General features: G+C 66.4%; 1 protein-coding gene across 13 annotated transcripts in view; it reads left to right on the top strand.

Annotated features, from left to right (window-relative positions):
- Window positions 1-916: 916 nt before the first annotated feature.
- The window catches only part of AGRN (agrin), a 34680-nt gene continuing 10828 nt past the window's right edge, over window positions 917-24768 (top strand). For 8 of the 13 annotated variants that reach the window (XR_008621389.2, XR_008621387.2, XM_055099851.2 and 5 more), the window contains exons 1-13: window positions 917-1203; window positions 3078-3339; window positions 14792-14839; window positions 20203-20418; window positions 20656-20880; window positions 20961-21185; window positions 21393-21599; window positions 22675-22893; window positions 22974-23168; window positions 23259-23459; window positions 23545-23693; window positions 23770-23875; window positions 24597-24713. Coding sequence is in view for 11 of the 13 variants with exons in the window: in XM_055099851.2 (XP_054955826.2) it covers window positions 1003-1203; window positions 3078-3339; window positions 14792-14839; window positions 20203-20418; window positions 20656-20880; window positions 20961-21185; window positions 21393-21599; window positions 22675-22893; window positions 22974-23168; window positions 23259-23459; window positions 23545-23693; window positions 23770-23875; window positions 24597-24713 (2371 nt within the window). In the remaining 2 variants the exon portion in view is untranslated. Of the gene's footprint in view, window positions 1204-3077; window positions 3340-13735; window positions 14204-14791; window positions 14840-20202; window positions 20419-20655; window positions 20881-20960; window positions 21186-21392; window positions 21600-22674; window positions 22894-22973; window positions 23169-23258; window positions 23460-23544; window positions 23694-23769; window positions 23876-24596; window positions 24714-24768 lie in introns of those variants that run through there. The other 5 variants (XM_055099830.2, XM_055099853.2, XM_055099855.2 and 2 more) reach the window with 5 other exon arrangements.

The raw sequence follows: 24768 nt of genomic DNA, 5'->3' as shown, positions 1-24768 counted from the left end.
ACACCCGGTGTCAAGAGATCTTGCTGCCTCCGCCTCCCAGAGTGCTGGGATGACAGGCGTGAGTCACCACGCCCAGCCTAGACACAGTTCTGAAGGGACAAAGGGGGCCTCCGCTCCCTCCTTTCAATCTTCAGCTAGGCCAGGCTCCCACTTGGGTCCTCCAGCCCTCAGTTTCCCCCTGCACCCAGCCAGGCCAAGCTGCAGAGTTGCCCGGCCCAGAGCTGGGAGGGGGCGTGGCGGGACCCGCGCTTGCAGCCGCGGGACGGAAGGGGGCGCGAACTTCCCCGCGGCGGGGCCTGGGGGGGCGGGGCTGGGAGGGGCGGGGCCGCGCCCCGTGCTGGCCAATCAGCGCCCGCCCCGGCACCGGGACCCGCCTCCGCGCCGCAGCCCCCGGGGGGTCCGGCCCGGCCGAGCCTCGGTGTCCGGCCCCGCGGGGGAGGGGCGCGGCCTGCGGGGCGGGATCGAGGCCGGGTCTGGGGCCCCTCCCGGCGGCCTTCGAGCCCTGCCGCCCGGCTCGGCGCCGCCCGGAGCCCCTCGGCAGTCCCGTCACGTCTCCTCCAGATTAGGCATTAACTCGGGTGCAGCCGCACTTCCGGGGGGCCGCGGCGGGGGAGGGGCGCCTGCGGGATCCAGACCCGCCCCCCACTCTCCCCTCCCCGCCCCCTCCCGGGCCGCCCCTTTCCCGCCCCACGGCCGCGCCGGGCGCTGCGTCCCGGGGCTTTGTTCGCGGCGGCGCGGGTCGCCGGCCTCCGGGCGGGCCGGGGGAGGGAGGAGGGAGGGGGCGGGAGGGGGAAGGAAGGAGGAGGGGGAGGAGGAGGGCGCGGGGAGGGGGTAGGGGGGCGGGGAGGAGAGAGGGGGAGGGGCGCCGCCCGGGCCCCGCCCCCGCCCGCCCGCCCGCGCTCCGCCCGCCCGCGCTCCGCCGCCTCCGGAGCTGCGTCCCGTCCTGTCCAGTCCCGTCCCCGGCGCGGCCCGCGCGCTCCTCCGCCGCCTCTCGCCTGCGCCATGGCCGGCCCGTCCCACCCGGGCCCGCTGCGGCCGCTGCTGCCGCTCCTTGTGGTGGCCGCGTGCGTCCTGCCCGGAGCCGGCGGGACATGCCCGGAGCGTGCGCTGGAGCGGCGCGAGGAGGAGGCGAACGTGGTGCTCACCGGGACGGTGGAGGAGATCCTCAACGTGGACCCGGTGCAGCACACGTACTCCTGCAAGGTGCGCCCACCCGGACCCCGGCCTCCCCTCGCGACGCCTGCCGCCCCGCCGGGACCCCCGCCCCAGGCCGTGGGAACCAGCCCCGGTCGCTCCGCAGCCCCCGCTCCGGCTCCCTTGGCGACCGCCAAACCCCGGGAGGGGGGGTCGCCGGGTCCCGGGAAACTCGCGGGCGCCGGGGAAAGTTGCTGCGCCGCCGCCGTCCTCCGCCCGCCGCCGCCTCCCTCCTCGCGGAGACAAGTGCACCTCGCCCACGGACTGCGGCTGCCGCGCGCCCTCCCTACCGGCCGAGAAGGAGAGGGGCCTGGGGAGGGGGGGCCTTTGCCCGGGCGGGGAGCGGGGGCTGGGCCTGGGATCCGCTTGTTCCCCTCCCCAGAGGCCTTTCCCGGGGCGAGAGGGGTTGGTCAGGAGAGAAAAAGGGGCGCACAGCCTGAGCTCCCAACCCCGGGAGCCAGGTGGGGGGTGCCGCAGTGGTGCGGGGGGGGGGGGGGGGCGTGCAGGAGCAGAGAGGTGGGCGGGGCCGTCACCGGGCCTCGTGTGCTTGGGGGCAGGGCCGGTGCCCCATCGCGCTCCTGCGGGAACCGGGGCTCCCCACCCCGGGGAGGGGAAGTTTCCCTGGTTTCTCCTTCAGGTGCTTCTGGGAGCCCCCGGGGTAGGTACGCTGGGACCCCCACCATCTTCTCCTAGTAGGGGCTCGGGGGACCCAGAGCCGGCTCCCGTGTACCCCCAAAACCATCTCCTGGGACCAGAAATCCACTCGTTTCCCTCCACGGAGGTGGAGAAGGTGGCAGCTTCTTTCAGACTGGCCGGTGCGGGCTACAGCTGGGCTCCCCCGCCGGCCCAGTCTCCTCCACAGCGGCCAGGGCACTTTGCCAGGCCCCTGCAGGATTTTCCCGACTTCCTCCCCGCTGCTCCTGGGTGTGGCTGGGGTGGGGGAAGGCGATGAAAGCCACCAGGCCCTCCCCCTGCCTGGGTCATCTGCCTCCTGGAGCCTACTGTTGGGGGGCGTGGAAGAGGCTCTGCCTGGGCAACTGGAGGGGGTCCCTGCGGATGCCGCAGTCCTGAGGCTCCCAGCAGGGGCTGCGCAGTGGACAGGCCAACCATTGTCTCTCCCCCCATCCGGCAGCCCCAGCCCCCCAGATCACCTGAGGAAGGGGTTGCTTCTCCCGGCTTTGTTCTCAGGGGAGTGCGTGAGTGCGTGGGTCCCTGTCCCTGTGAGGGCCGCCAGGTCGGCTGTAGTCTTTACCACAGGCCACCGTCAGAGCAGCTGCCCTCAGGGCCCCAGGAGCTGAGAAGGTGGAGGGTGGGGCACCCTGCACTGCCCAAACTTGATTTCGTGGTTCACAGGCTGCCCTGAGTGCACAGACTGTAGAAGCCCCAGGAAGGGGCGTCTCAGCCCAGCCACGGGGCCAAGCTGGCCCCTTACCCCGACGCCCCGTCCCCCTCCTCCACTGCCCAAGCTTGCCGGGAGGTGGGCCCTGAGCACTGGGCAGGTGGGGAGAAGTGTGGAAGGCAGGCGCCCCAAGCCAGGTGGGCCCCCTTCCCAAATTCGGCCTTAGCTGATAGGGATGTTATTGGAGCTGGGGTGGCTGAAGTTGGTTAGACCTGGGGGAGGGCATGTGTTCACAGGTGACGACGCATCTCTGAGCGTTCCCTCATGGGCCGTGGTGGCCAGTGTGGGCTTCCCCCAGCTTCCGCCCAGCGGGCTGACTCAGAGGTCTCCCCACATCTCTGCCCAGGGCTTGAGTCTACTGTGGACATTTGCCCTAAACACCTAAAGCCCCCAGTCTAGCCCCTTCCCCAGGAGAGGACTAATGACACCTACCCCCACGTCCCCAGGAGAGGACTAATGACACCTACCGTCATGTCCACCCCAGGTTCGGGTCTGGCGGTACTTGAAGGGCAAAGACCTGGTGGCCCGGGAGAGCCTGCTGGATGGCGGCAACAAGGTGGTGATCAGCGGCTTTGGAGACCCCCTCATCTGTGACAACCAGGTGTCCACTGGGGACACCAGGATCTTCTTTGTGAACCCTGCACCCCCATACCTGTGGCCAGCCCACAAGAACGAGCTGATGCTCAACTCCAGCCTCATGCGGATCACCCTGCGGAACCTGGAGGAGGTGGAGTTCTGCGTGGAAGGTGTGTGGTGGGGGGCTCGTGTGGGGGCCTGCGGGGGTCGGGGCAGTGGCCAAGGTGGACAGGTTGCAGGGGTCGCTGTGAGGAGTCCTTTCGTGCTGTGCCGGAGGCTGCAGCACACGATGTCTTGTACTCTGACCTGGGGTCTGACTGTGATCCAGCCTCATTCTCTGCTTCTCCGTCCCTGGCTCCCCAGCTGCATCTCCAAGCCCTCACATTAGACATCTTTGGCCCTGGGGCCCAAGGCAAGTCCCAGCCCTGCAAACAGATGGCCTCCTGCCTCCTCCCCTCCTCCCAGCTCTCCGTACTTCCTTCTGGAGGCCCCTTCTAGGGAGAAGCTGAATGTCTAGGGGACAGGTGAATGTCCCCAGCTGTGTAAGCCCCTGTGTTAGCCCGGACCTCCGTCTAGACGGGCCCGCGTGTCGAGCACCCCTCGCCGTGGGGATCGGGCGGGAGGGCGAGGCTGTGCGGCTTCTGCGGATGTGGAGGGTGTGGCATTTGCCGTCGTGAGGTCTTGCTTGCTGTTCCCGTGGCTCTGCCGAAGGGCCAAGGAGTGGCCCTCCCTGACCCCAGCCTGGTGGGGGCAGAAATCCCACGGCAGCCCCCGCAGGACAAGTCCCAGTTGGGGACTGAGATCGTTGGCTGGGGAATGTGGCAGGGAAAATATAGGAGGTCCCTGTCGCCCCCACATCCTGTCTGCTCCCTCATGGCTGCCTGGGAAGGGATGTGTCGGTGGGGGGGTCTGGAGAATGCTTCCTCCTCAAGGCAACGGCAAGGGTCCTGACTTCCCGTCTCTCCGATCTGCTCCGTTGGCCGGCAGGAAACTTTGCTGCCCTGACATTAGCCTGGCTCTTGAGGGGTCCTTGTGAGGTCCTGGACTGTCCACTGCTCTTGCCTTCTCTGTGCATGCCTGGGGGCTGTGCAGGGGGAGGGGCAGCACCCAAAATAAGGAACGCTGCGGCCTTTTCCCCAGCCTGTGGTCAGTGGTCCCCAAGCTGCCTTCAGGGTCCAGGGCCTCAGTGCAGCACAGAGGAGGGTCCCCTGGGTCCCCCACTGGCAGGACATGATAACCTTGGTCCTCTTCTGAGCACTCGTGGTCTGGGGAAAAGATGGGGGCGTCGTGGACTCAGGATAGGCTGTCGGGAGCTGAGGAGGGGCTCGAGAAGGGGGTTAGGGCGAGGAGAGGTTCCTGTCCCTGCAAGATCAGGAGAGGGAGTCACTAACCCCACAGCCAGGTGGGTCCAGCCCGAGAGTCCGTGACTTAGTAGCTGAGGACTTGCTCTAGGGTCAGAGGGCACATGGCAGGAGAGTCACCCCAGCCGAACGAGGCTCTGCATCTTACCGAAGCCGCTCTACGCGTGCCAGGCCCTGGCTCTGGAGCGAGTGCCCAGGCGGAGCAGAGCGCTGGGAGGAGGGTCCGTGGGGAGCCCCTGCCAGGTGGGTGTGGCTTAGCCCAGCTGTGGGCAGTCGCACTCAGGGACGAGCTCCAGGTGGGGAGCCTGGGACCCACAGCCAGTATGCAGCTTGGGGAGCACCCGGGAGGGGCTGTGGCCACCGGACCCCCTGGGGTGGGGCTGGCCAGGGGAGGGTTAGCCAGGGAGGACTGTCATGGGAGGGGCCTTGCAGGTGAGCCAGGGGCCAAGGGGAGCCTCAGGAGGGAAACAGCATGAGGAGTGGGGAGCCCAGGAGCTTCCGGTGGGACATGTGGAGCTCTGCTGTGGAAGTAGACCAGGGATATCTCGGGTGGCTGGGGTCCCTGGCTGCCGGGACAGGGTAAATGCCTCCCAGAAGCCTGGGCTGAGCCCTGAGGGACAAGGTCTCTGGAGCCAGTCTGGCTGGAGAAGGGACAATTCTGTGTGCCCACCCCTCCCCTCACACTGGGTGGTGTGGGAGGTGGGTCCACCTCCTGCTCTGTAGGAGATAAGGACATTGAACCCCACACTGGGCCCTCTGGTAGCCAAGGCCTCACCCTAGTGAGGGGGATGGACGGAGGGGGCTTGAGCCTAGCTGACCTCTCCCCATCTGACTCCGACCCCACCTCCCAGGGCACAGGATGATGTCTGGGCAGCCCCTAGTCTTCAGAAGCTACCCCTGAGACCACAGGGTCCCACCTTGTATGGGGAACCCCATCCTGGAGACAAAGGCCCCTCCGAGCTCCCCAGGTCGGGGAGGGCCACGCCCCTCACCACCCCTGCCCGGACACCGCCTGAGGTGCACCTGCTGCTGGGCCACACCTGGACTCAGCTCTACTGAGGACTTCCTTTCCTCAGTTTCTCACCTGGCCCTGCCAGGTCTTCCTGGCCTTGCCCAGCCAAGGCCCCTCCCCCAGTCAACAGCCCTCAGAAAGGCTCCTCCCCCCTTCTCTGCCTAGGGAGCCACATTCCTGGCATAACTAAGACAGGTATGTGTCCCTCCCTCTGCGCCACCTTTGGGCGGGGGAGGCCCGCTGCTCCCTCCGGAAGGAGACCCCCGCCCCTGCTTTGTCAGGGAAGTGGCCTGGCCTCCGCAGTGCCAGCTGCCCAGGGCTGGCGGCTGAGCGGGCGACTCCTCCAGCCCTCGCCACCCTGTCCTGTCTGAGCACTGCCCATGCCCTCCCAGCCCACCTCACAAAGGCTGGTCCTAGAGCCTCCCTGAAGCCCCCAGGAGGGACTCCTGGCTGAGGGCCGGCCAGGCCGCCCGGGGCCTATCCCTCCCTGCTAGGAGCCAGGAGCAGAGAAAGGGAGTGTTGTCTGCCCCTGCCGGGGCCTGGCACAGGGACAGGGCAGGGGGCCAGGGTCAGAGTGAGTCTGGCGCCTTCCCAGCCCGGCCCTGCCCAGCTCTGAAGCCCGGGGTCCCGGCGGCCTAGTCGCAGCCCCGCCTGTATTCCGGCGTGTGCACCCTCCCTTCCTCCCTGCCTGGCCAGCTGTCTAGGCTTCAGGACGGCAGTCCTAGGGGAAGCCCAGAGTCCCACGGCACCGGGGACAGCATCAGTGCTGGGGTTGAGGGGCCCGACAGCCCCAGACCAGGCTCCCCTCAGTGTGGGGCAGTCTAGGAGTTGGGGGAGGTTTCTGGGATGCAGGAGGACCTCCCATAGGGCTGGGCCCAGCCCCCTCTCCTGCCCAGGGCTCAGCTCCTGCCCCCAACTCCTCCGCATTCCTGCCACCCTCTCCTGCCCCCTCCTGACTCCAGGTTCTCATCCTGCCCCCTGGTTCCCCCACCCCCACCCCATGAGCCCCTCTCTGGCCCTCCCCCAGGCAGGTCTGGGCTCGAGGCTGCTGCCCCAATCTCCCTCCTGCAGCTGGGAGGGGGTCTGCCGGGTGGGAGGGCGGAGGGCCTACCTCTGTCCCTCCCCACTCACCTCTGTGTCTCCCCACCCAGGGGCTCCTGGTGGGAAGTGGGGCTCCACCTCTGTTTCTCCTGGAGCTGGGAGGGGGGTCTGCCAGGTGAAGGGCCCACCTCTGTCCATCCCAACCCCGGGGCTCCTGGTGGGAAGTCGGGGCTTGGTGCTTCCCGCCTGCGTGAATGGACTTGTCCCGTCTTTGACTTCTCCTGGGCTTGCCCCTGCCTTGGCCTGGGGGGGGGCTTTGCTGGCTGAAACCAAAGGGAGTGAGGTGGTGGCAGGGGTAGGGGAATCGGGCTGGTCAGTTCTGTGGAGATGACCTCTTTGAGAGGGCCGAGCTGAGCTGGGGGAAGGAACTCTTAGCTTTTTCCAGACCCCACCCCACCCCGTCACTCCCCACCCAGAGAACAGCCCTGGCTCCATTGTTCCTGCAGACTAGAGAGGGAAGGTTGTTTTGGAACTGGGCTCGCTCCCGCTTGTCCACACTGGCCGCTCTGGTGGGGCCTCTGTGGGTGGTGGTGGGGATGGCACCTGCTGCAGCCTCCAGGCCAAGGTAGGGGAGAAGGAGGTTAGGGTGAGGACAGGTTCCTGTCCCTGCAAGATCAGGAGAGGGAATCATTAGCCCCACAGCCTGCAGAAGGCGGGATGGGGCTGCTCCAGGGAAGGGGGTGCCCGTGCCTCGGGGCCACAGGTCCGGCCAGAGGTCATTCCAGCCAGGCCCGTGCAGCTTCCTTCCTGAAGGGCTGACTCTGCCCCCATCACCGCAGGAGGGTGGAAAACAACTGCAGAAGCAGACGCCCCACGCCCAGGGCTTTGCTTCCACCTGTGGGACCCAGGTCCGCAGCCCCACCAGCGGCCTGGGTGGGGCAGGAACGGACCCCCTCCCTGCAGTCCTGGTTCTGGCACCCCCCTCCCCACTTGGACTGGGCTCCCCAGGGCCCCCGAAGCCCAGCGGGGCTGGGGCTGCAGACGGAAACACCGTGGTGGCCCGCCCACCTCAGGATGGAACCCCGGGGTCCCAGGAGGTGCCTGCCCCTCAGAGATGAGAAAAAGGAAGTGCAGGGCTGAGATATCACCCCATGGACAGTCGCCCGCTGGAGGAGGAGGCTCTGTACCCCTGCACCTCCTGCCTGCTGGGTGAGCTGCTGGGAGCTGCACTGGGGCTCAGAGCAGTCCTGTGCGCCCCTCAGGCTGTGGCAAGATCGTGGCTGGGATCTAGGGAATGAGGCAGGTCTCTAGCGGAGCCTGCAGCACTGAGGGAAGCCCCCCCGAAGGGGCCTCTCCCCCCAGCACAGATCCTGGGAACTTCTTCTGAGGAAGGCCCCCTGCCAGGGGCAGCTCACAGCAGGACCTGGGAAAGGGAGACGGCCCCTCCCAGCCCCCTCCTCCTGCAGTCCCCCCACGGAGCAGAGGCGTGGGAGAAGGGGCGCGCTGTGTCCTACAGGCAGCCGGCTGTTTCCAGCTGTGTGGCCTGTGTGTGTGCACGTGTTTGTGTGTGTGTGTACACGCATGTGTGTGCACGTGCCTGCAGCCTCAGATGTACCAGTCTGTGCACTTCAGAATTCTGTGTGGAGCCTCCACTAGTGGGCCATGGTTCTTACCACCCTATGTCCCCGGGTTCAGCCCGGGCCAGTGCTGCAGGTGTGGGGCTGGTGGTGGGTGACCCTGGCCTGTCCAGGGGGCCTCGGAGCTGGGCTCTTCCTCTGTCCTTGTGCACGTGTCTCGCCTCAGCTTGCTGTTGGTTTTCCACTCTCCTGCCCCCTGCTCACTGCGTCCAGCACGCTGCCCCGTGTCTGGCAAAGGGCCCAGGACCTTCTGCAGGCGCTGCCTCTGAGATGACCAGTGTGGTTTCTGAAGGTTTGAGATGAAGGCATGCTGGGTCCCTTGGGGCTGCAGTGAGGACAGGAGAGGGTCCTGGGTCACAGTCCCTCACATGCCTGCGGGACCTCAAGACTGACACAGATGCCCACCCCTGCTCAGATGGGGCTCTGTCTGGGGGCAGCAGGGCAGTCTGGGAGTCAGACCAGGCCTGGTCAGTGTGGGAGCGGGGGTCTGTCGCTGGCCTGAGCCTCCCTGCCCCGCCCTTTGGCAGCCACCTTGGCCACCCCCACACTGGGCCCTAGGAGAAGCAAGCCCCTGTGTGTCCGCAGGTGGGAGGCTCCCACGCACCCCCCACTGGAGAAGCACAAGCACAAACACCGGCCCACGGCAGCCCTGGCCCACAGCAGCTGGTGGGGAGGGGCTGTGCCCCCTTCTCTCCCCAGGGGAGGCTGGGGTGTGAGCAGGGCTCACCATGACCTTCACTGATTTCATCATCAGTGCCTTCCCCATTCACACACTCACGGTTGGCACCTCCACGGGGCTTCCCAGGGAAGCCGGGAAGGAGCTGTGCATTGAGGGGTGAAGGCCCGTGCAGAGAACCGTGGGAGAAAGAGGCTGTGGACACGGGGCGGGAGAGAGGGCTGGGGCGCAGTCATCAGCTGCCGTGACCCCACAGCTGGGAGCAAGCTGATTCCTGCCTCGGAGCTGCCGTCTCCCCTGCTGGCCTCTCCTGCTGGCCGTTCTCTCTCCCATGGGGAAACGCCCCCCCCCCCACCCCCGCACCTGGCTGGCGGCACCTGTGGGCACTGACTGCTCCACGCCAGCTGTTTTCCTTGGTTGGGGTTGGGGGCACCGAGCGTTTGGGTGGACCGGAAGTCAGCGTCTGCATTCGAGCCTGTGTGCGGTGCGTGGGCCAAGGGCACCCCCAGCCACGCCACCCTTTCCGAAGGAACCGAGCCCCAGCCCCTCTGGGGCCTGCCAATTGCCAGAGAGCCCCAGTGCTCCACCCACTCCAGGCCCCAACCCCCGCCTTCTGAGGGCAGGATAAGTGCCTGCGGGTGCCCAACCAGAGTGTGCCTGTGTCCACACGGGAACATATGGGTGGGAGGTGAGGGGAACGTGCCTTCCCAGTGTATGGGTGGGGGTTGAGGAACAAAATTAATGTTGCACAAAGATATGGGGGACGCCCAATATCTATGCAGGCAGGTCGGGGGGGATATCAGTGTCTATGCAGGCAGGTGGGGGGGCATCAGTGTCTATGCAGGCAGGTGGGGGGCATCAGTGTCTATGCAGGTGGGGGGATCAGTGTCTATGCAGGCAGGTGGGGGGCATCAGTGTCTATGCAGGCAGGTGGGGGGGCATCAGTGTCTATGCAGGCAGGTGGGGGGCATCAGTGTCTATGCAGGCAGGTGGGGGGGCATCAGTGTCTATGCAGGCAGGTGGGGGGCATCAGTGTCTATGCAGGCAGGTGGGGGGCATCAGTGTCTATGCAGGTGGGGGGATCAGTGTCTATGCAGGCAGGTGGGGGGGATATCTGTCTATGCAGGCAGGTGGGGGGCATCAGTGTCTATGCAGGTGGGGGGATCAGTGTCTATGCAGGCAGGTGGGGGGGATATCAGTGTCTATGCAGGCAGGTGGAGGGCATCAGTGTCTATGCAGGCAGGTGGGGGGGATATCAGTGTCTATGCAGGCAGGTGGGGAGCATCAGTGTCTATGCAGGCAGGTGGGGGGGGGACATCAGTGTCTATGCAGGCAGGTAGGGGGAGGGGGACATCCCGCGTCTATGTGGGCAGGTGGAGGGAGAGAATTGAGGCTGGGGCTGGGGTCGGCAGTGGGGCTGAATGGGGCAGAGTGGGGGTCAAGGAGCAGGGGTGGTGCTGGGCAGGCCAGGAATACCCATTGTGTGGCCGTGTGTGTGTGTGCAGTACATGGTGCTGTGAGATCAGCATGTGTGTGTGCAGTGCATGGTGTTGAGTGTGAAATCGTGTGTGTGTGCAATGCATGGTGCTGAGTGAAATCGTGTGTGTGCAGTGCATGGTGCTGTGAGTGTGAGATCAGCATGTGTGTGTGTGCGCAGTGCATGGTGCTGTGTGAGATCATGTGTGTGTGTGTGCAGTGCATGGTGTTGTGAGATCAGCATGTGTGTGTGTGCAGTGCATGGTGCTGTGTGAGATCAGCATGTGTGTGTGTGCAGTGCATGGTGCTGTGAGATCAGCATGTGTGTGTGTGCAGTGCATGGTGCTGTGAGTGTGAGATTGTGTGTGTGTGCAGTGCATGGTGCTGAGTGTGAGATCAGCATGTGTGTGTGCAGTGCATGGTGCTGTGAGTGTATCAGCATGTGTGTGTGTGCAGTGTATGGTGCTGTGAGTGTATCAGCATGTGTGTGTGTGTGCAGTGCATGGTGCTGAGTGTGAGATCAGCATGTGTGTGTATGTGTGTGCGGTGCATGGTGCTGTGAGTGTGAGATCAGGGACCAGGGGGCTAGTACTCTTTCCTGCACATGAGCCTGCGTGGGCTGGTCAGGGCTGAATGATTTTGTCTGAAGATCCCAAAATAGCTCAAGTCGCTTGAGCTCCCTCCCTGGCTGGGCCTGGGGCCTCAATGGCCCTTTGTCTTTCTGAAGGCATCTGGGCCTCTGTGGGGGGCTCAGACACTGACTGGGGCTGGGTGGGGCCAGGCTGCCTGCCTGGTTCCCCTTCCCCTGGCCCAGCCCAAGGAGCCCTAAGCCTCATTCCAGTGTTGGCCTGGGGCAGCCAGGCCCCCCACGTGACTTTCAGCTTGTTGGGCCCCCTTTGCTGGCAGATCCCAGGGTCTCTCTGTGTGGGGGCAAACTTCCCAGGCAGTGTTTGAGGCCCCCTCTGCCAGCCCGTACCTGGGGCTCCCCCACCCCTCCCACATTGTGGTACCTGTCCTCCTCCTGCAGAGCCCGCCCAGAGATCCCATGGCTGAAGGTGGTGGCAGCAGGCGGGCTGGCACGTGACCTGGTAGCACGGCCTGGGTTTGACCCTGGCACTGCCCCTGGGACTCAGAGCTGGGAGGTGAGAAATGGGGAATGCATGTGAACCACCTGCCTCTGCACAGCAAGTCCTGTTCTGGGTTTTCTCATCCCTGGGCCACACCCCGCGCTGGGGAGTTAAAAGTCAGACCCTGCCCGGGGCACCCACAGTCAGCGCCGCCGGCACACTGTCAGCCTGGTGTGGACAGTGCCAAGGTCCAGCAGGGTGGGGTGGTTGGGGTAGGAGCTCCCCTGAGGAGAGAGTGAGGCCAGCAGGGGTGGGTCTGCAAGTGCTTCCTTTGACAGCTGCTCTGGATGGGACGTGGCTTGGGGTGGGTGAGAACCCTTGGCTGAGTTTGGATTTTCCTGCAAGGTTTCATTGGAACACCAGGTTCCAGGGCCGTAGAGATGTGGAGGCCTCCTGTCTGGGTGATGCCGTGGTGCTGGTCCCTGGCTGTGGGGTGGAAAGGAGTCCCAAGAGAGGGAGCTGGCAAGACAGGACCTTCCCAGCTAAGGTGGGGTTGGTGGGATTTGGCTGGGGCCCTTGGAGGAGCCTGACCAGGAGGTGAGACAGGGCACCTGGAGGGAAGGAGGCGTTGGGGAGAATCCAGATGGAGGCCATGGGGTTGAGGGGCCCAGACACCCAGCTGGGGGACTCCAGGAAGGCAGCAGGTGTGGGCAGTGGGTCCTCTGGGGTGGACTGAGGTGAGGCCTGGGTGTGACCACGCGGTGGCACTGGTGGCTGCCGGCAGCTGTCGTCTGCAGAGTGGGTGAGACCGAGTGTGGCAGATGGCTTGGTCCGTGGTGCTGGAGGGGACTGGTGGAGCAGAAGCGCCCTGGGGCCGGGTCCTTGCTTTCCTGGAGCTGGGGCTTGGGGAATGGGGTAGGTCATTGCAGGGACAGAGGAGAGGGCATGGTAATGGGTGCGCAGGGGTCCCTTCCAAAGGCTGCGGGTGGCCAGGGGTGTGCGGGGGCGCTGAGGTGCGGTCGCCGAGAGATTCTGGCCTCCAGGGTGGTCGGGCCTGGCATGGACTCTAGGGAATGGTGCACACACCGGACCGGACGGGCCCCTCCCTTACCCCCGGATCCCCCGGCTGGGCAGCGGCCAGGGAGAGGGGCGACCTACGGGGGCGGGTGTGGGGACGCCGGACTACGCGTCAGGAGTCCCAGATGGGCCCAGACCCCCATTCCCCGCCCCGGGCCGCAGTGACGTCAGGGCCCGGACGTTCCCGGAACGGCCTCTTGGGGGCGTTCCAGCCCCACGGACCCGCAGGGAGTCCCCGCCGCAATTTGCATGGGGCTCATTTGCATGACCCCGCCCCGCGCGGGAGTCGGGGGCGCCGGCGACTGGAGGAGCCACTGTCAATCCCCAGGGGAAAGTGGGCGAGGCGATTTCTAGGCCGCTCACCTCACTCCACCCTCCAGCTCGCGCCGCACCTGGGGCCCTCCCCCACCTACGCCCCGCCAGGGCGGGGCCGCGGGCGCAGACACTCGCGGGCACACGCACGACGACGCGCACACGCGGGCGCACGCGGCCCCCCGAGCCCCCTGCGGCGACTCCGATTCACCCCCGCGGGTGCGGGGCGCGGACCCGCCCAGCCCAGCTCCTGCTCCCCAGGCGCTTCCTCCTCCCGCGACCTGCCCCGGCCGCACCCGCCTCCGCTCCAGCACGCGACCCTGCCCGGCGCGACCCCTGCTCCCCCGGCCCAGCCCCACCGCTGCCCTCGACTCAATCCCAGTTGAACGCCCGCAGCCTCAGTCCCACCCCCGGCCCAGCCCCAGCGCCCCCAGTCCCACCCCCGGCCCCAGCTTCAGCCTCAGCGCCCCCAGGCCCAGCCCCAGTCCCAGCCCCAGCCCCAGCCGAGCACCCCCGGCCCCGCCTGCCCGGCGTTCCCTTTTGTGCGGCGCTCTCCCGTCCGCATCCGCCCGATCCTCTGGAACTCCCCGCGGACGCCGGGGTCCCTGGAGGCGGCTTCCTTTGTCTCTGCTCCCGCCCTCCCTCCGCGGCGTCTTCGCCCCTCACTCACCTCCCCAGCCCCGCGAGGACGAGGGGAGCTGGAGGGAGCCCGCGACCCGGCGCGGCCTCCGCAGGCGGCGCTTTCTTCTCGCTCCCGACGCGGCCGCCCCTCCTGCCTGCCCGCTCCTATCGCCGCTTCCGCCTCTGCCGGGGACGGGGACAGCAGACCCTCGGCGCCCGGACCCCGCGCACCTGCCGCGCGCACCGCCTCTCCGGCCTGCGCGGCTCCGGGGGCTCCGGGAAGACCAAGCGCTGGCGGCCAGCCCGGGGAGGCTGTGGGCAGCAGGGGTGGCCGCGGGCTCGCAGTCTCTCCTCCGCCTACCTCGGAGCCCACATTTGGGATTTCTACTCCGGGAGAATTCTGCCCTCCTCCCACGATGAGCCTGGAGGACTGGAGCCGGGACCTGGCACCCCCAGGGCTGTGACTGGGTGAACTCTGAGGGCACAGCTGCTGTCCGCCGCCCCAGGGGTCCCAGGATGGGGCGAGCAGCCCTGAAGAGGCCCAAGGGCACCCCGTGAGAAGCCTCCACGCTCTGAGAGTGGGGCGCAGAGCAGGAGCCCCGGGCCATGCCTCCGCTGCCGCTGGCGCGGGACACCCGGCAGCCGCCTGGCGCCTCCCTGCTGGTGCGAGGCTTCATGGTGCCCTGCAACGCCTGCCTGATCCTGCTGGCCACCGCCACGCTCGGCTTCGCGGTGCTGCTGTTCCTCAACAACTGTAGGTGGCCGCGGGCGGGGCGCCGCACTGGCCAAGCCCCAACCCCGAAGCCCCTGCACATAGAGGCTGGAGGCCGCGGCGGGTCCGCGGGGCTCCCGGCAGCTTCCCGGGGATGGGATGGGTCACTCTGCGGACCCCTCGGTCCCTGGAGGCCGTCCTTGGGCTCTCAGTGGGCCTGGCCCTCACCCAAAGCTGCAGAAACACTTTCTGCGGGAGCTGGGGAGGGAGGGGCAGCCGGCTACACTGAGAGCCGGCAGTTGGGGGTAGGGCAGGACCTGCGGTGGACTCTTCCGGGGAAGGGGGTCCTGCCTGCACCCCTGTGGCTGGGGCCCCATCTGACAGGGGTCAGGCCATGACTATTTGGCTGGAGGGGCAGAGAAAAGCAGGGGCCTCTGTCTCAGACCTCAGCCAGCCCATGGGGTCAGGGCTGGACCCTTCAGCATCCCTGCCTCCCCAGCCTGGATCCCTGGGGCTAGCGGTGGGGCGGGGGTGGGTGGGCAGGGGTGCCCCTTTCCAGGCTGGGTAAAGGGATGGGACAGGGAGGGGCCTGCTCAGAGGAGCCTAACTTGGGGATTTGTTTTTTTCCAGATAAACCCGGGACCCACTTCACTCCAGTGCCTCCGACGCCTCCTGATGGTGAGTAGGGCTGAGTTCGGGGGACCTGGATGGGCTGTGGCACTCTTGGGAGTCAGGGGCCATTTGGAGGTGTGCACCCAGATGTGTGGAGTGTGTCTGGAGTGAGGAGGAGGCTGGACAAGGGCACCTGCGTCTGTCCTGGGAGTCCGCAGCGGTGGGCCGCAGTAGGAACTCGGGGACTAGAGGCCGCCGCCTGACGGCACTGGACCTCGGCTCTCACTTCTCTGGGCCTCAGCCCCCTCAGCCTCAAAACTGGGAACAAGTCCTGGGACCCACAGGTTGTGAGGTGATGTCAGACCTGTAGGGCGGGGCCAGAGTCCGGTCAGGGGGCTCCGCTCTATTGTCCTCCCTTCTCCCTGTTCAGCAAGGGGTGGGGCTGGACAGAGGCTGGAAGTGGACAGGAGCTTGCAGGGAAGGCTGAGCTGGGGGAGGGCCCTGGCCTGATCAGCGACAGCTGTCTGGGGAGGGGCCTGGAGGGCGGCAGTCTGTCCCTGGGACTCTGCAGGCTGTCATGGGGGGGCACAAGTGATGGAGGGGGCGGGCTGACCTTGTTGACCTGCTTTGTGAGGTGGGGCCTGTCCTCCCCGGGGTGCTTCTGGTGTTTGGGCCACTGTCATCGGGGTGGTGTGAGGGGAAGAGAGGAAGTGGTCAGCACTGCAGAGGAACACGGACGGGGGGACCGGTGGCTCCCTCGCCAGGCCTGGGGTCCTTTCCAGCAGGTGGGGAAGGAGCACCTGCCCCATCACTGGGTCTCACTTGCATTCAGTTGTGTGTGCAGGGCTGTCTGTGAGGGCTGTGCTGAGGCCTTCCTGACCAGCACATGGGGTGGGAAGGACGACCTGGGGAATCCTGAAGTGATCTGAAGACAGAGCCCTGGGCTGGATAGATCGTCTCGGCCACTTTCCAGGTCTTGGGAGTGGGGGACGATGGCTGGAGGAGGTGGCCAGGCCTTGGCAGGGGGCCCTGTGATGCCCGCCTGTGCTGAGAGGTGGGGGCAGGGGTGGGGGCAGCTTGGGATGCTCAGTGGTCTGAAAGATAGGGTGGGGTCTTCCCTGGGAGTGTGGAGTTTAGGCACCTGGGAACCGGAGCTGGATTCAGGGGTGTGAGATGGAGGCACTCTGCTTCCTCGACCGCCTGCCAGGCTGGGGTGACCTGTAGTCAGCTGTGCTTTGCTCCTGAAGCCGCACACCAGCAAGTGGGCAGTGGTTCTCCCACACTTGGCTACTCAACTCCTGGTCCGAGGGACTCTGGCCTGGGGCAGTGCTGGGCCTGGGGTGAGGAGCTGGGCAGCAGGAATGGGGAATGGTGGCTGTGGGAACCCGTCCTACCCCTGGGCTCTAGCCCTGCAACCTGTCTGTTGGCCCCCAGCCCCTGATGGCCCTCCAACACCCGCCCCCCAACCCCACCAGGCTGTTCCTGTGAGATCCCAAAGGCTCCTCAGAGCACCAGGCTTCTCTTGGACTGTGGGGAGAGGAGACCGGTCTGCGTGGCCAAGGTGATTGAGGCCTCTGAGGGGCCTCATGCCGGTGGGGTTGCTGTCCCCCTTCCTGAGACTCAGGAGCCCTGTGGGTCAGGGCAGCACAGCACCATAGGTGGTTTGTGACCTGAGGCATTTGAGGGGACACGGGGTTGCAGGGGCCTGCAACAGGCTGGGAGAGCAGGTAGGTGAGCAGCTGGCTTGTCCTGGAAGACCCTCTCCCTCCTGGCAGCCCCAGGACTGGGGGCAGGAGGGTATGGACTCAGAGAAGGACCCGAGTCTTGCAGGAAGGGGCCTGAACCCTCCCAGTGGGCTGGGTCCTGGGGAGGAGACAGGTCTATGCAGGTCTATGCTGGTGGCTGGGGCCGGGCAGGGCCAGGGCAAGAACTGAGTTTCCACCACCTGTGAGCCAGAGGCCTGGAGCCAACTGGATTTAAAGAGGTGCTCAGGTGGGAGGTCCCCTCTCTTAGCATCCTCAGCCACTTTTCCTGACACCCAGAAGGCTGGGGAGTGTCTCCTTTTCTTTACACACTGCCCCCTTCACCTGGTCACAGCCCACCCTGCCACACAGTCACGGAGGGCTCCACACAAGGCCATCGTGACCCACATGCCACCTAACTGCGGTCATAGTTACAGGCCAGAGCTCACAGCAGGGCTGCGGCATCCTCTCCATCCCCCAGCCTACCCAGGACCAGGAAGGGAGTTAAATATACCCGCTCCTATAAAAAGCACTGCCGCCTCCAGCATTGCACACGGTGGGAGGCCCCGTCACGCTGCGGGAGAGTGGGTGGGGAGGCCGAGTGGCCGGGGAGGGGCCCCTGCAGGAGGTGGAGCTAAGACAGGCATGGCAGGACCCCCAAAAATGACCCATCGGGAACACAGGGCTCTCAGGGGCCTAGGTGTGTCACCTGCATCTATGAGGGGCCGTGTGGGCAGGTGACCGGAGCACAGATGTGTCTGAGCCCAGTGCTGGCATTTCTAGCAGTGTGGCCTTGTCAGGTGGCCTCAGCTATGTCTCACCTTCCTCCTGCCAGCTGGCTGGGGAGACATCTCGGGGCGTGGCTGCTGTGATGTGCTGTGCCTGGCGGGTACGTGCGTGTGTGCCATCACCACATGCACCTGTCTTCAGGTGATCTCGTGTGGAGCCTCTATGATCCCCTAGGCCTGTGGGGACTCAGCACGGTGGTGGGAGCGGCCCCTCACCTAAGCCCGCAGTGTGAGCCGAGAATGGGGGGGTGGGGCTTCCCGGAGGCCGTGATTCCTGAGCTCACTCTTGAGGGGCAGATGTGTTTCCAGCCTGGATGGGGATAGGAGGGAGGGACCAGCACTGTGACCTTTAAACCCTGGGCTGGCCGGCAGTGTCACACCATCAAATGCTGTGAGGGAGATCCACCCCCACTCCACAGCTGGGGCCACATTCCAAGAGGAGCGGACTCTCTGAGGCCCTGGAGGCAGAGGGGAAGGGGCCAGGACCTGGCCCTGCATATCAGATGGGGATGGGGGGCCAGTGCTCAGCCTGGCTTCAAGGTCCCGCCAGGTACCCAAGGTCTCTCCACTGCCCTGCCACATTGGTCCAGCAGCTGGTCACTCAGAGCCTGTCCCTAAGGTACCTCTAGGCTCCCATCCCAGAGCTTGCTCTCCATGCCCCTGCAAGCAGTCCAGCCCCGCTCACCCTGGTGAGCTGCCATCACCACCTTCTTCCCCAAGGCTCTGTCTTGGGACGTAGCAGGACCTCGGGCTGGACTATGGAGGGAGCTGCGGGTCCTGGTGGATGAGGAGCATGCCGGCCATCCAGGAACAGTGCCCTTGGCCATGGTGTCAGGGCCTTGGGAGAGGTCTGGCTGAGCCAAGGTGACCAAAAGGGGAGAAAGGCTCAGGAGCCCTGGTGCAGGGAGGTGACTGGGTCCTTGGCCATGGGGTTGGGACCTGGGGGGAACCATTGGTCCACAGGTCCAGCCGAAGCCCAGGAGAACAGCTGGCTGGGCATCAGCAGGTGCCCGTTGGATTTGGACTGGGAGTCCCAGGGCCTTGGACAAGGCAGGGCCAAAGGGAGAGGGAGGTGCTGAGGGGAGAGAGAAGGGGAACCAGAAGGGAAGTGAAAGGGCCAGGGGTGCATGTGGTTTGAGTTTGGTTTGAGCCAGGACGGGGGAAGGCCAGTGGTGATGACAGCCCTCATGACTATACTTACAATGGCAGCAGATGGGCCACATAGCGCTGTGTGCTGGGCACCCTCTAAGCTTTGCAGATACTGGCCCATTTAACCCCACAATCCTGGGAGGTAGGTCCTATTGCTCCTATTCACAGAAGGGGACACTGAGGCCCAGGCAGGTGATAACCTGCCCACATTCCCACAGTGGGTAATGCAGAGCTGAGCAGCCTGGCTGTAAGACCTGAGGTGGGAGAGGAGCAGAAGAGGGGTGGGGGCACAGCCAAGGTTTGGGGAGGAAGACAGGGATCTGGTGGGGGGAGCATGGGTAGGTTGCAGGGATGGCAGGCTGATGGCCCTCACTCAGCCTTCTGGGGTGGGGGCAGGGACACCCAGACAGACAGCGCCAGAGCCTGGGGTGGGCTGTTGCTATAGCAACAGCTGGCTCCAGCTCCCAGTGCACCCACCCTCCTTGGAGATGGGGGGGTTTCCTCCTGCCCCATTTCACGAGCCTGCTGGGAAGTGATGGGTGGTAGCCACCCCTCTGACATGACTTATTAATGATAATTGGACCCAATTAAACATTTATTAAATCCAGACAGCTGCAGCCCCTAACGGGCCCTTCCCTGATCCTGGGTGGGCCATGCTGGGGGTGGGGGTGCTCAGGATGGGCTGCCACAGGGGCCCTGGGTTTTAACGTGCCTGAGGCAGCTTTGTTGGCCACGTTGAGGTCTGGTGAATGGGACGTGTGTCAGGCGCTGTGGTCTGCAGCTGTAAGAACTAAAATGAGCAACAGTTCCTGCCCCTCTCCAAGAAGGAAGTTCGCTTTGACAGAGAGTGAGGGCGATGGAGGAGGCAAGAGTGAGGTGGGGGGCCAGGGGGATGCCCAGGGAGGAGGGGGCGTGTGGGTGCCCCAGGGATCCCAGGGAGCGATGGGAGGCTGCAGAAGGGCACAGGCCTGCCGCGGGTGGGGGGCTGGCCAGGGAGAATAGGAGATAGTAGAGGCGGAGGCCAGGAATTTGCACTTCTCCAGGGAAGCTGGGGAAGAGTTGGGGAGAGGGAGGCAAGAAGATTCCCCCCTCCCCATCTTAGGCGCAGGGAGCGGTCAGGGAGGCGCCAGAGGTGGGCCAGAGCTGTGACCTGGCCTCACACCCCGTCCCGGTGGGGCTCTCAGGCCCCTGAGGGCCAGACGCGGGACCTGGGTGCGACCCGGGCGGGAGGCGGCAGGACTCAGCTGTGCTGGACGCTGCAGCAGCGCGGGAAGGGGCTCCCCCGGCTCCATGGGGTGAATCGGTGAGGGGCTCCGGTGCCGATGTGGAAGGAGCTCCTGAGCAGAACTGGGGCCTGGACTGCTTGTGCCCGAGTTGGTTTCGAGGCGTCTCTGCTTTTCGCTGGGGGCCCACGAGGTGGGTGGGAAGTGGGTGCTCGCCCGTCGCAGAAACAGAGTCGGGTGCCGCCTGCGGCAGACGCCCCTCTCCGCGCCTGCAGGTGCGGGGTGGGGGAGAAAGGTCATCCCTGGAGAGGCCCGGGGCTGGCGGGAATCCTCGGCGGGCGGGGTCTGCGAGGGGCAGGGCCGGTCCTGTGAGCGCACGCACGCGTGTCCGTGTCCGTGGTGGACCCCCGATGCGGCGCGGGGGGGGGGGTGAATGCGCGGGCTGCGAGCACGGCAAGGTCTCTCAGGCTTGTGGACGTGGGTACGGGCGTCCCGGCACCCTGAGCTTTCTCCCCCACCCGCCCCAGCGTGCCGGGGAATGCTGTGCGGCTTCGGCGCCGTGTGCGAGCCCAACGCGGAGGGGCCGGGCCGGGCGTCCTGCGTCTGCAAGAAGAGCCCATGCCCCAGCGTGGTGGCGCCGGTGTGTGGGTCGGACGCCTCCACCTACAGCAACGAATGCGAGCTGCAGCGGGCGCAGTGCAGCCAGCAGCGCCGCATCCGCCTGCTCAGCCGCGGGCCGTGCGGTGAGCGGGGCGGGGCCGGTGCCTGGGGCGGGGAGGGGCGGGGCCTATGAGATGGAGCGAGGCTGGGAGGGGCTTCGGGGCCAGTGGGGCGGGGCGGGGGCGGGGGCGGGGCCTGCGGGGCCCGGCGGGGAGGAGCGGGGCTGGGAGGGGCCTGGGGGGCGAAGCGGGGCGGGAGCGGGGGCGGGGGCGGGGGCGGGGGCGGGGGCGGCCCGTCTGACCGGCAAGCCCCGCCCGCAGGCTCGCGGGACCCCTGCTCCAACGTGACCTGCAGCTTCGGCAGCACCTGTGCGCGCTCGGCCGACGGGCTGACGGCCTCGTGCCTGTGCCCCGCGACCTGCCGTGGCGCCCCCGAGGGGACCGTCTGCGGCAGCGACGGCGCCGACTACCCCGGCGAGTGCCAGCTCCTGCGCCGCGCCTGCGCCCGCCAGGAGAATGTCTTCAAGAAGTTCGACGGCCCTTGTGGTGAGCGCGGCGGCGGGCGCACGGCTCGAGCTCTGTGGGCGCGCGGCGACAGCGTCCTGACTCCTGCCCTCGACCCCCAGACCCCTGTCAGGGCGCCCTCCCTGACCTGAGCCGCAGCTGCCGTGTGAACCCGCGCACGCGGCGCCCTGAGATGCTCCTACGGCCCGAGAGCTGCCCTGCCCGGCAGGCGCCAGTGTGTGGGGACGACGGAGTCACCTACGAAAATGACTGTGTCATGGGCCGATCGGGGGCCGCCCGGGGTCTCCTCCTGCAGAAAGTGCGCTCCGGCCAGTGCCAGGGTCGAGGTGAGCGGCTCCCCCGGGGGAGGGCTCCGGCCAGTGCCAGGGTCGAGGTGGGCGGCTCCCCCGGGGGGAGGGCTCCGGCCAGTGCCAGGGTCGAGGTGGGCGGCTCCCCTCCGGGAGGGCCGCCTGCTCCCCTGCTCCCTGCACATCCCAGGGCAGGGATGGAGGGTGCTCCGGCCCCTCCGTGATTCCCTCTCCCCTGCGCCCTAGACCAGTGCCCGGAGCCCTGCCGGTTCAATGCCGTGTGCCTGTCCCGCCGTGGCCGTCCCCGCTGCTCCTGCGACCGCGTCACCTGTGACGGGGCCTACAGGCCCGTGTGTGCCCAGGACGGGCGCACGTATGACAGTGATTGCTGGCGGCAGCAGGCCGAGTGCCGGCAGCAGCGTGCCATCCCCAGCAAGCACCAGGGCCCGTGTGGTGAGCGCCCCGGGGTGGAGGCCAGGCGGGGTGGGCTGCTCCTGCGTCAGTCCCTGCGTGGACATCACATGCCATCTTCATCCATCATGTTCCTCTTGGGGTCCTGGGAGTGGGCCGGTTCCTCTGGGAAGGCTCTGGGGAGGGTGGAGCGTGTGTGCGGAGGATACCTGGATACCTGGGGGCTGGTGAGGCAGAGGCGGGGCCTTGTCCAGGCTCCCTGGTCCCTGCCCTCAGCCACGCCCTCCCTGGGAGTCCTCTGGCCTGTCCGCATGTCTCCACGCTGTAAGCACAGGCTGTTGGGGTGGGCAGGCTGGACACAACACCACGGTCCTCACTCTTGGGACATGGGCAGCCGTCGGCCGTTTTGGAGGCAGTGTCAGGACTTGAAGGGCCGGGGGAGGTAGTGGCCGTCGTGTCCCGTCGTGTTCGTCTTGGTCAGTTCGCCCATCTTCTGGTCTTTCTCTCTGCGTCTGTTTCTTCTCTTTGGTCTCTTCTTCCCTGTCGGCTCCGCCTCTTGTGTCTTCCAGCCTGACCTGCTGGCAGGATGAGGTGCCGTGCCTGCCCTCCAGGAGCCCGCAGCCCGAGGTCTGCCCCTGGTGCGGCAGGGGGGGTGGCTTGCTGCTGCCTGGCCTTGTGGTCCTCAGAGCAAGTGGACAGACACCTCCTCCCCCGTGCAGCCCTGGGTGTGACTCTGGGGGCGCAGGCTCCTCCCACCCACAGAGAGCCCCCCCACATGCATGGGTGTCCTGGGGATGCTGGTGGTCAGGGGTCAGTGGCCTGGGCAGGCTGGGGAAGCCTGGCCCTCCCATAGCCTGCTGTGGACAATCAGGAAGCCCCAAGCTTGGGGGCAGCCCCGCCCGCAGCCACCGGGGACTCCTGGGTGTGTGTTCCACTCGCCTCTGCCGCGTGTCTGTCCCTTTCTCTGCCGTGTCTGCTGTGCATCTGGCCCTTCTCCTGTGTTCTCTCTTCCTCCACCATCCCCTCCCTGGGAGAGGGACTGCTGCGTGGGGCTGGGGGCTTTGCCTGCAGCGGAGCGGGGGCTTGTGGGACCACTGAGCCCCTGTGTCCTTCCCAGACCAGGCCCCGTCCCCGTGCCTCGGGGTGCAGTGTGCATTTGGGGCGACGTGTGCTGTGAAGAACGGGCAGGCAGCGTGTGAATGCCTGCAGGCGTGCTCGAGCCTCTACGATCCTGTGTGCGGCAGCGACGGCGTCACATACGGCAGCGCGTGCGAGCTGGAGGCCACGGCCTGTACCCTCGGGCGGGAGATCCAGGTGGCGCGCAAAGGACCCTGTGGTCAGTGGCGGGTGAGGGGTCTGGTGGGGGTTGGGGAGAGAGAGGTTCCTGGTCGCCTGGTGATGGAAGCTCCTCCCCAGACCGCTGCGGGCAGTGCCGCTTTGGAGCCCTGTGCGAGGCCGAGACCGGGCGCTGCGTGTGCCCCTCTGAATGCGTGGCTTTGGCCCAGCCCGTGTGTGGCTCCGACGGGCATACGTACCCCAGCGAGTGCATGCTGCACGTGCACGCCTGCACACACCAGATGGGCCTGCACGTGGCCTCAGCTGGACCCTGCGGTGAGTGAGGCCCTGTGGCCAGGCGGGCCAGGGTCCTGTGCCTCCCTCAGCCTGGGCCTGCCGACCCCTGCCTGGCTCTGTCTCCTGCAGAGACCTGTGGAGATGCCGTGTGTGCTTTTGGGGCTGTGTGCTCGGCAGGGCAGTGTGTGTGTCCCCGGTGTGAGCACCCCCCGCCCGGCCCCGTGTGTGGCAGTGACGGTGTCACCTACGGCAGTGCCTGCGAGCTACGGGAAGCCGCCTGCCTCCAGCAGACACAGATCGAGGAGGCCCGGGCAGGGCCGTGCGAGCAGGGTAGGCCGGGGGACGCTGGCGAAAACTGCTGGGCTCTGGCTTTGGACAAGAAGCCCCTGGGTGACCCTGCTCCCCTTACCCGCAGCCGAGTGCGGTTCCGGAGGCTCTGGCTCTGGGGAGGACGGTGACTGTGAGCAGGAGCTGTGCCGGCAGCGCGGTGGCATCTGGGACGAGGACTCGGAGGACGGGCCGTGTGTCTGTGACTTCAGCTGCCAGAGTGTCCCAGGCAGCCCGGTGAGCCCTGTACCCCTGGCTCTCGGCGGGCGGCGGGGACGGGGCTGCGGCCGCTCACACTGACACCACCCTCCAGGTGTGCGGCTCAGATGGGGTCACCTACAGCACCGAGTGTGAGCTGAAGAAGGCCAGGTGTGAGTCACAGCGAGGGCTCTACGTAGCGGCCCAGGGAGCCTGCCGAGGTGAGCCGGCTGCACGTGGGGTCTCAGGCACAGGCGGGGCGGCGTCTGGGTTTCCGTGTCTGGATGTGGGTGTGCCCGTGTGCTGCCATGGGCCCCTGTGGACGTGCGTATTGTGTTGTAAGTGAGCATCGTCCAGTGTTGGTGCCTGTGCACATTTGTGCAGCTGCGTGTGTGGGCGTGTGTGTCCATCAGTCAGTGGGCGTGCACCAGGCCAGGCCTCAGTGCTGAGAGGCAGCGTGAACCATGCGGGGCCCCACCGTGTGGGCACTTTCTCTGCATACGTCGATCTAGTCGATGTATCACATCAATTAGGTAAAAGTGGTGCCCGGTGTGTGTGATGCGCGTGCACAGATGTGTGTCTGCAGAGGGGCGTTAACTGTACGGTTTGGAGGAATGTCGGTGAGAATGCGTGCTGACGTCTTCAGATGTCTGTTTCTCGATTTGCAAGGAAGCTCGTGTGTGTGTGTGCACAGAGCTGCGTGTCTGTGATCTTTGGATGCTCTGTGTGTTGTGTGTTCCTGGACCTGCATTTACAGACATGTTCTTGCGTAAGATGTGGGAGCCTCACCTGTGTCCTCAGCCCCAGGCTCCCGGGCTCCTCTGGGAGCTGGGATCGGGAGGACTGAGTGGTGACAGTGGGGGTGGGTGGAGGCAGACTGGCTGGGTCCAGGGTGGGTGTCCAGCACTGCATGAAATCTGAGTCCCGTACCCTTTCCTGCAGGCCCCACCTTCGCCCCGCTGCCACCTGTGGCCCCCTTACACTGTGCCCAGACGCCCTACGGCTGCTGCCAGGACAATATCACCGCAGCCCGGGGCGTGGGCCTGGCTGGCTGCCCCAGTGAGTACCTGAGCTCAGCCCTGACCCCGGGCCTGGTGCGGCTGTGCGGCCACGT

This window comes from Pan paniscus, chromosome 1, assembly GCF_029289425.2.
Source record: "Pan paniscus chromosome 1, NHGRI_mPanPan1-v2.0_pri, whole genome shotgun sequence".
NCBI lineage: Eukaryota > Metazoa > Chordata > Mammalia > Primates > Hominidae > Pan > Pan paniscus.
Note: the sequence above shows the minus strand (reverse complement) of the source record. Positions and strands in the feature narration are given on the sequence as shown.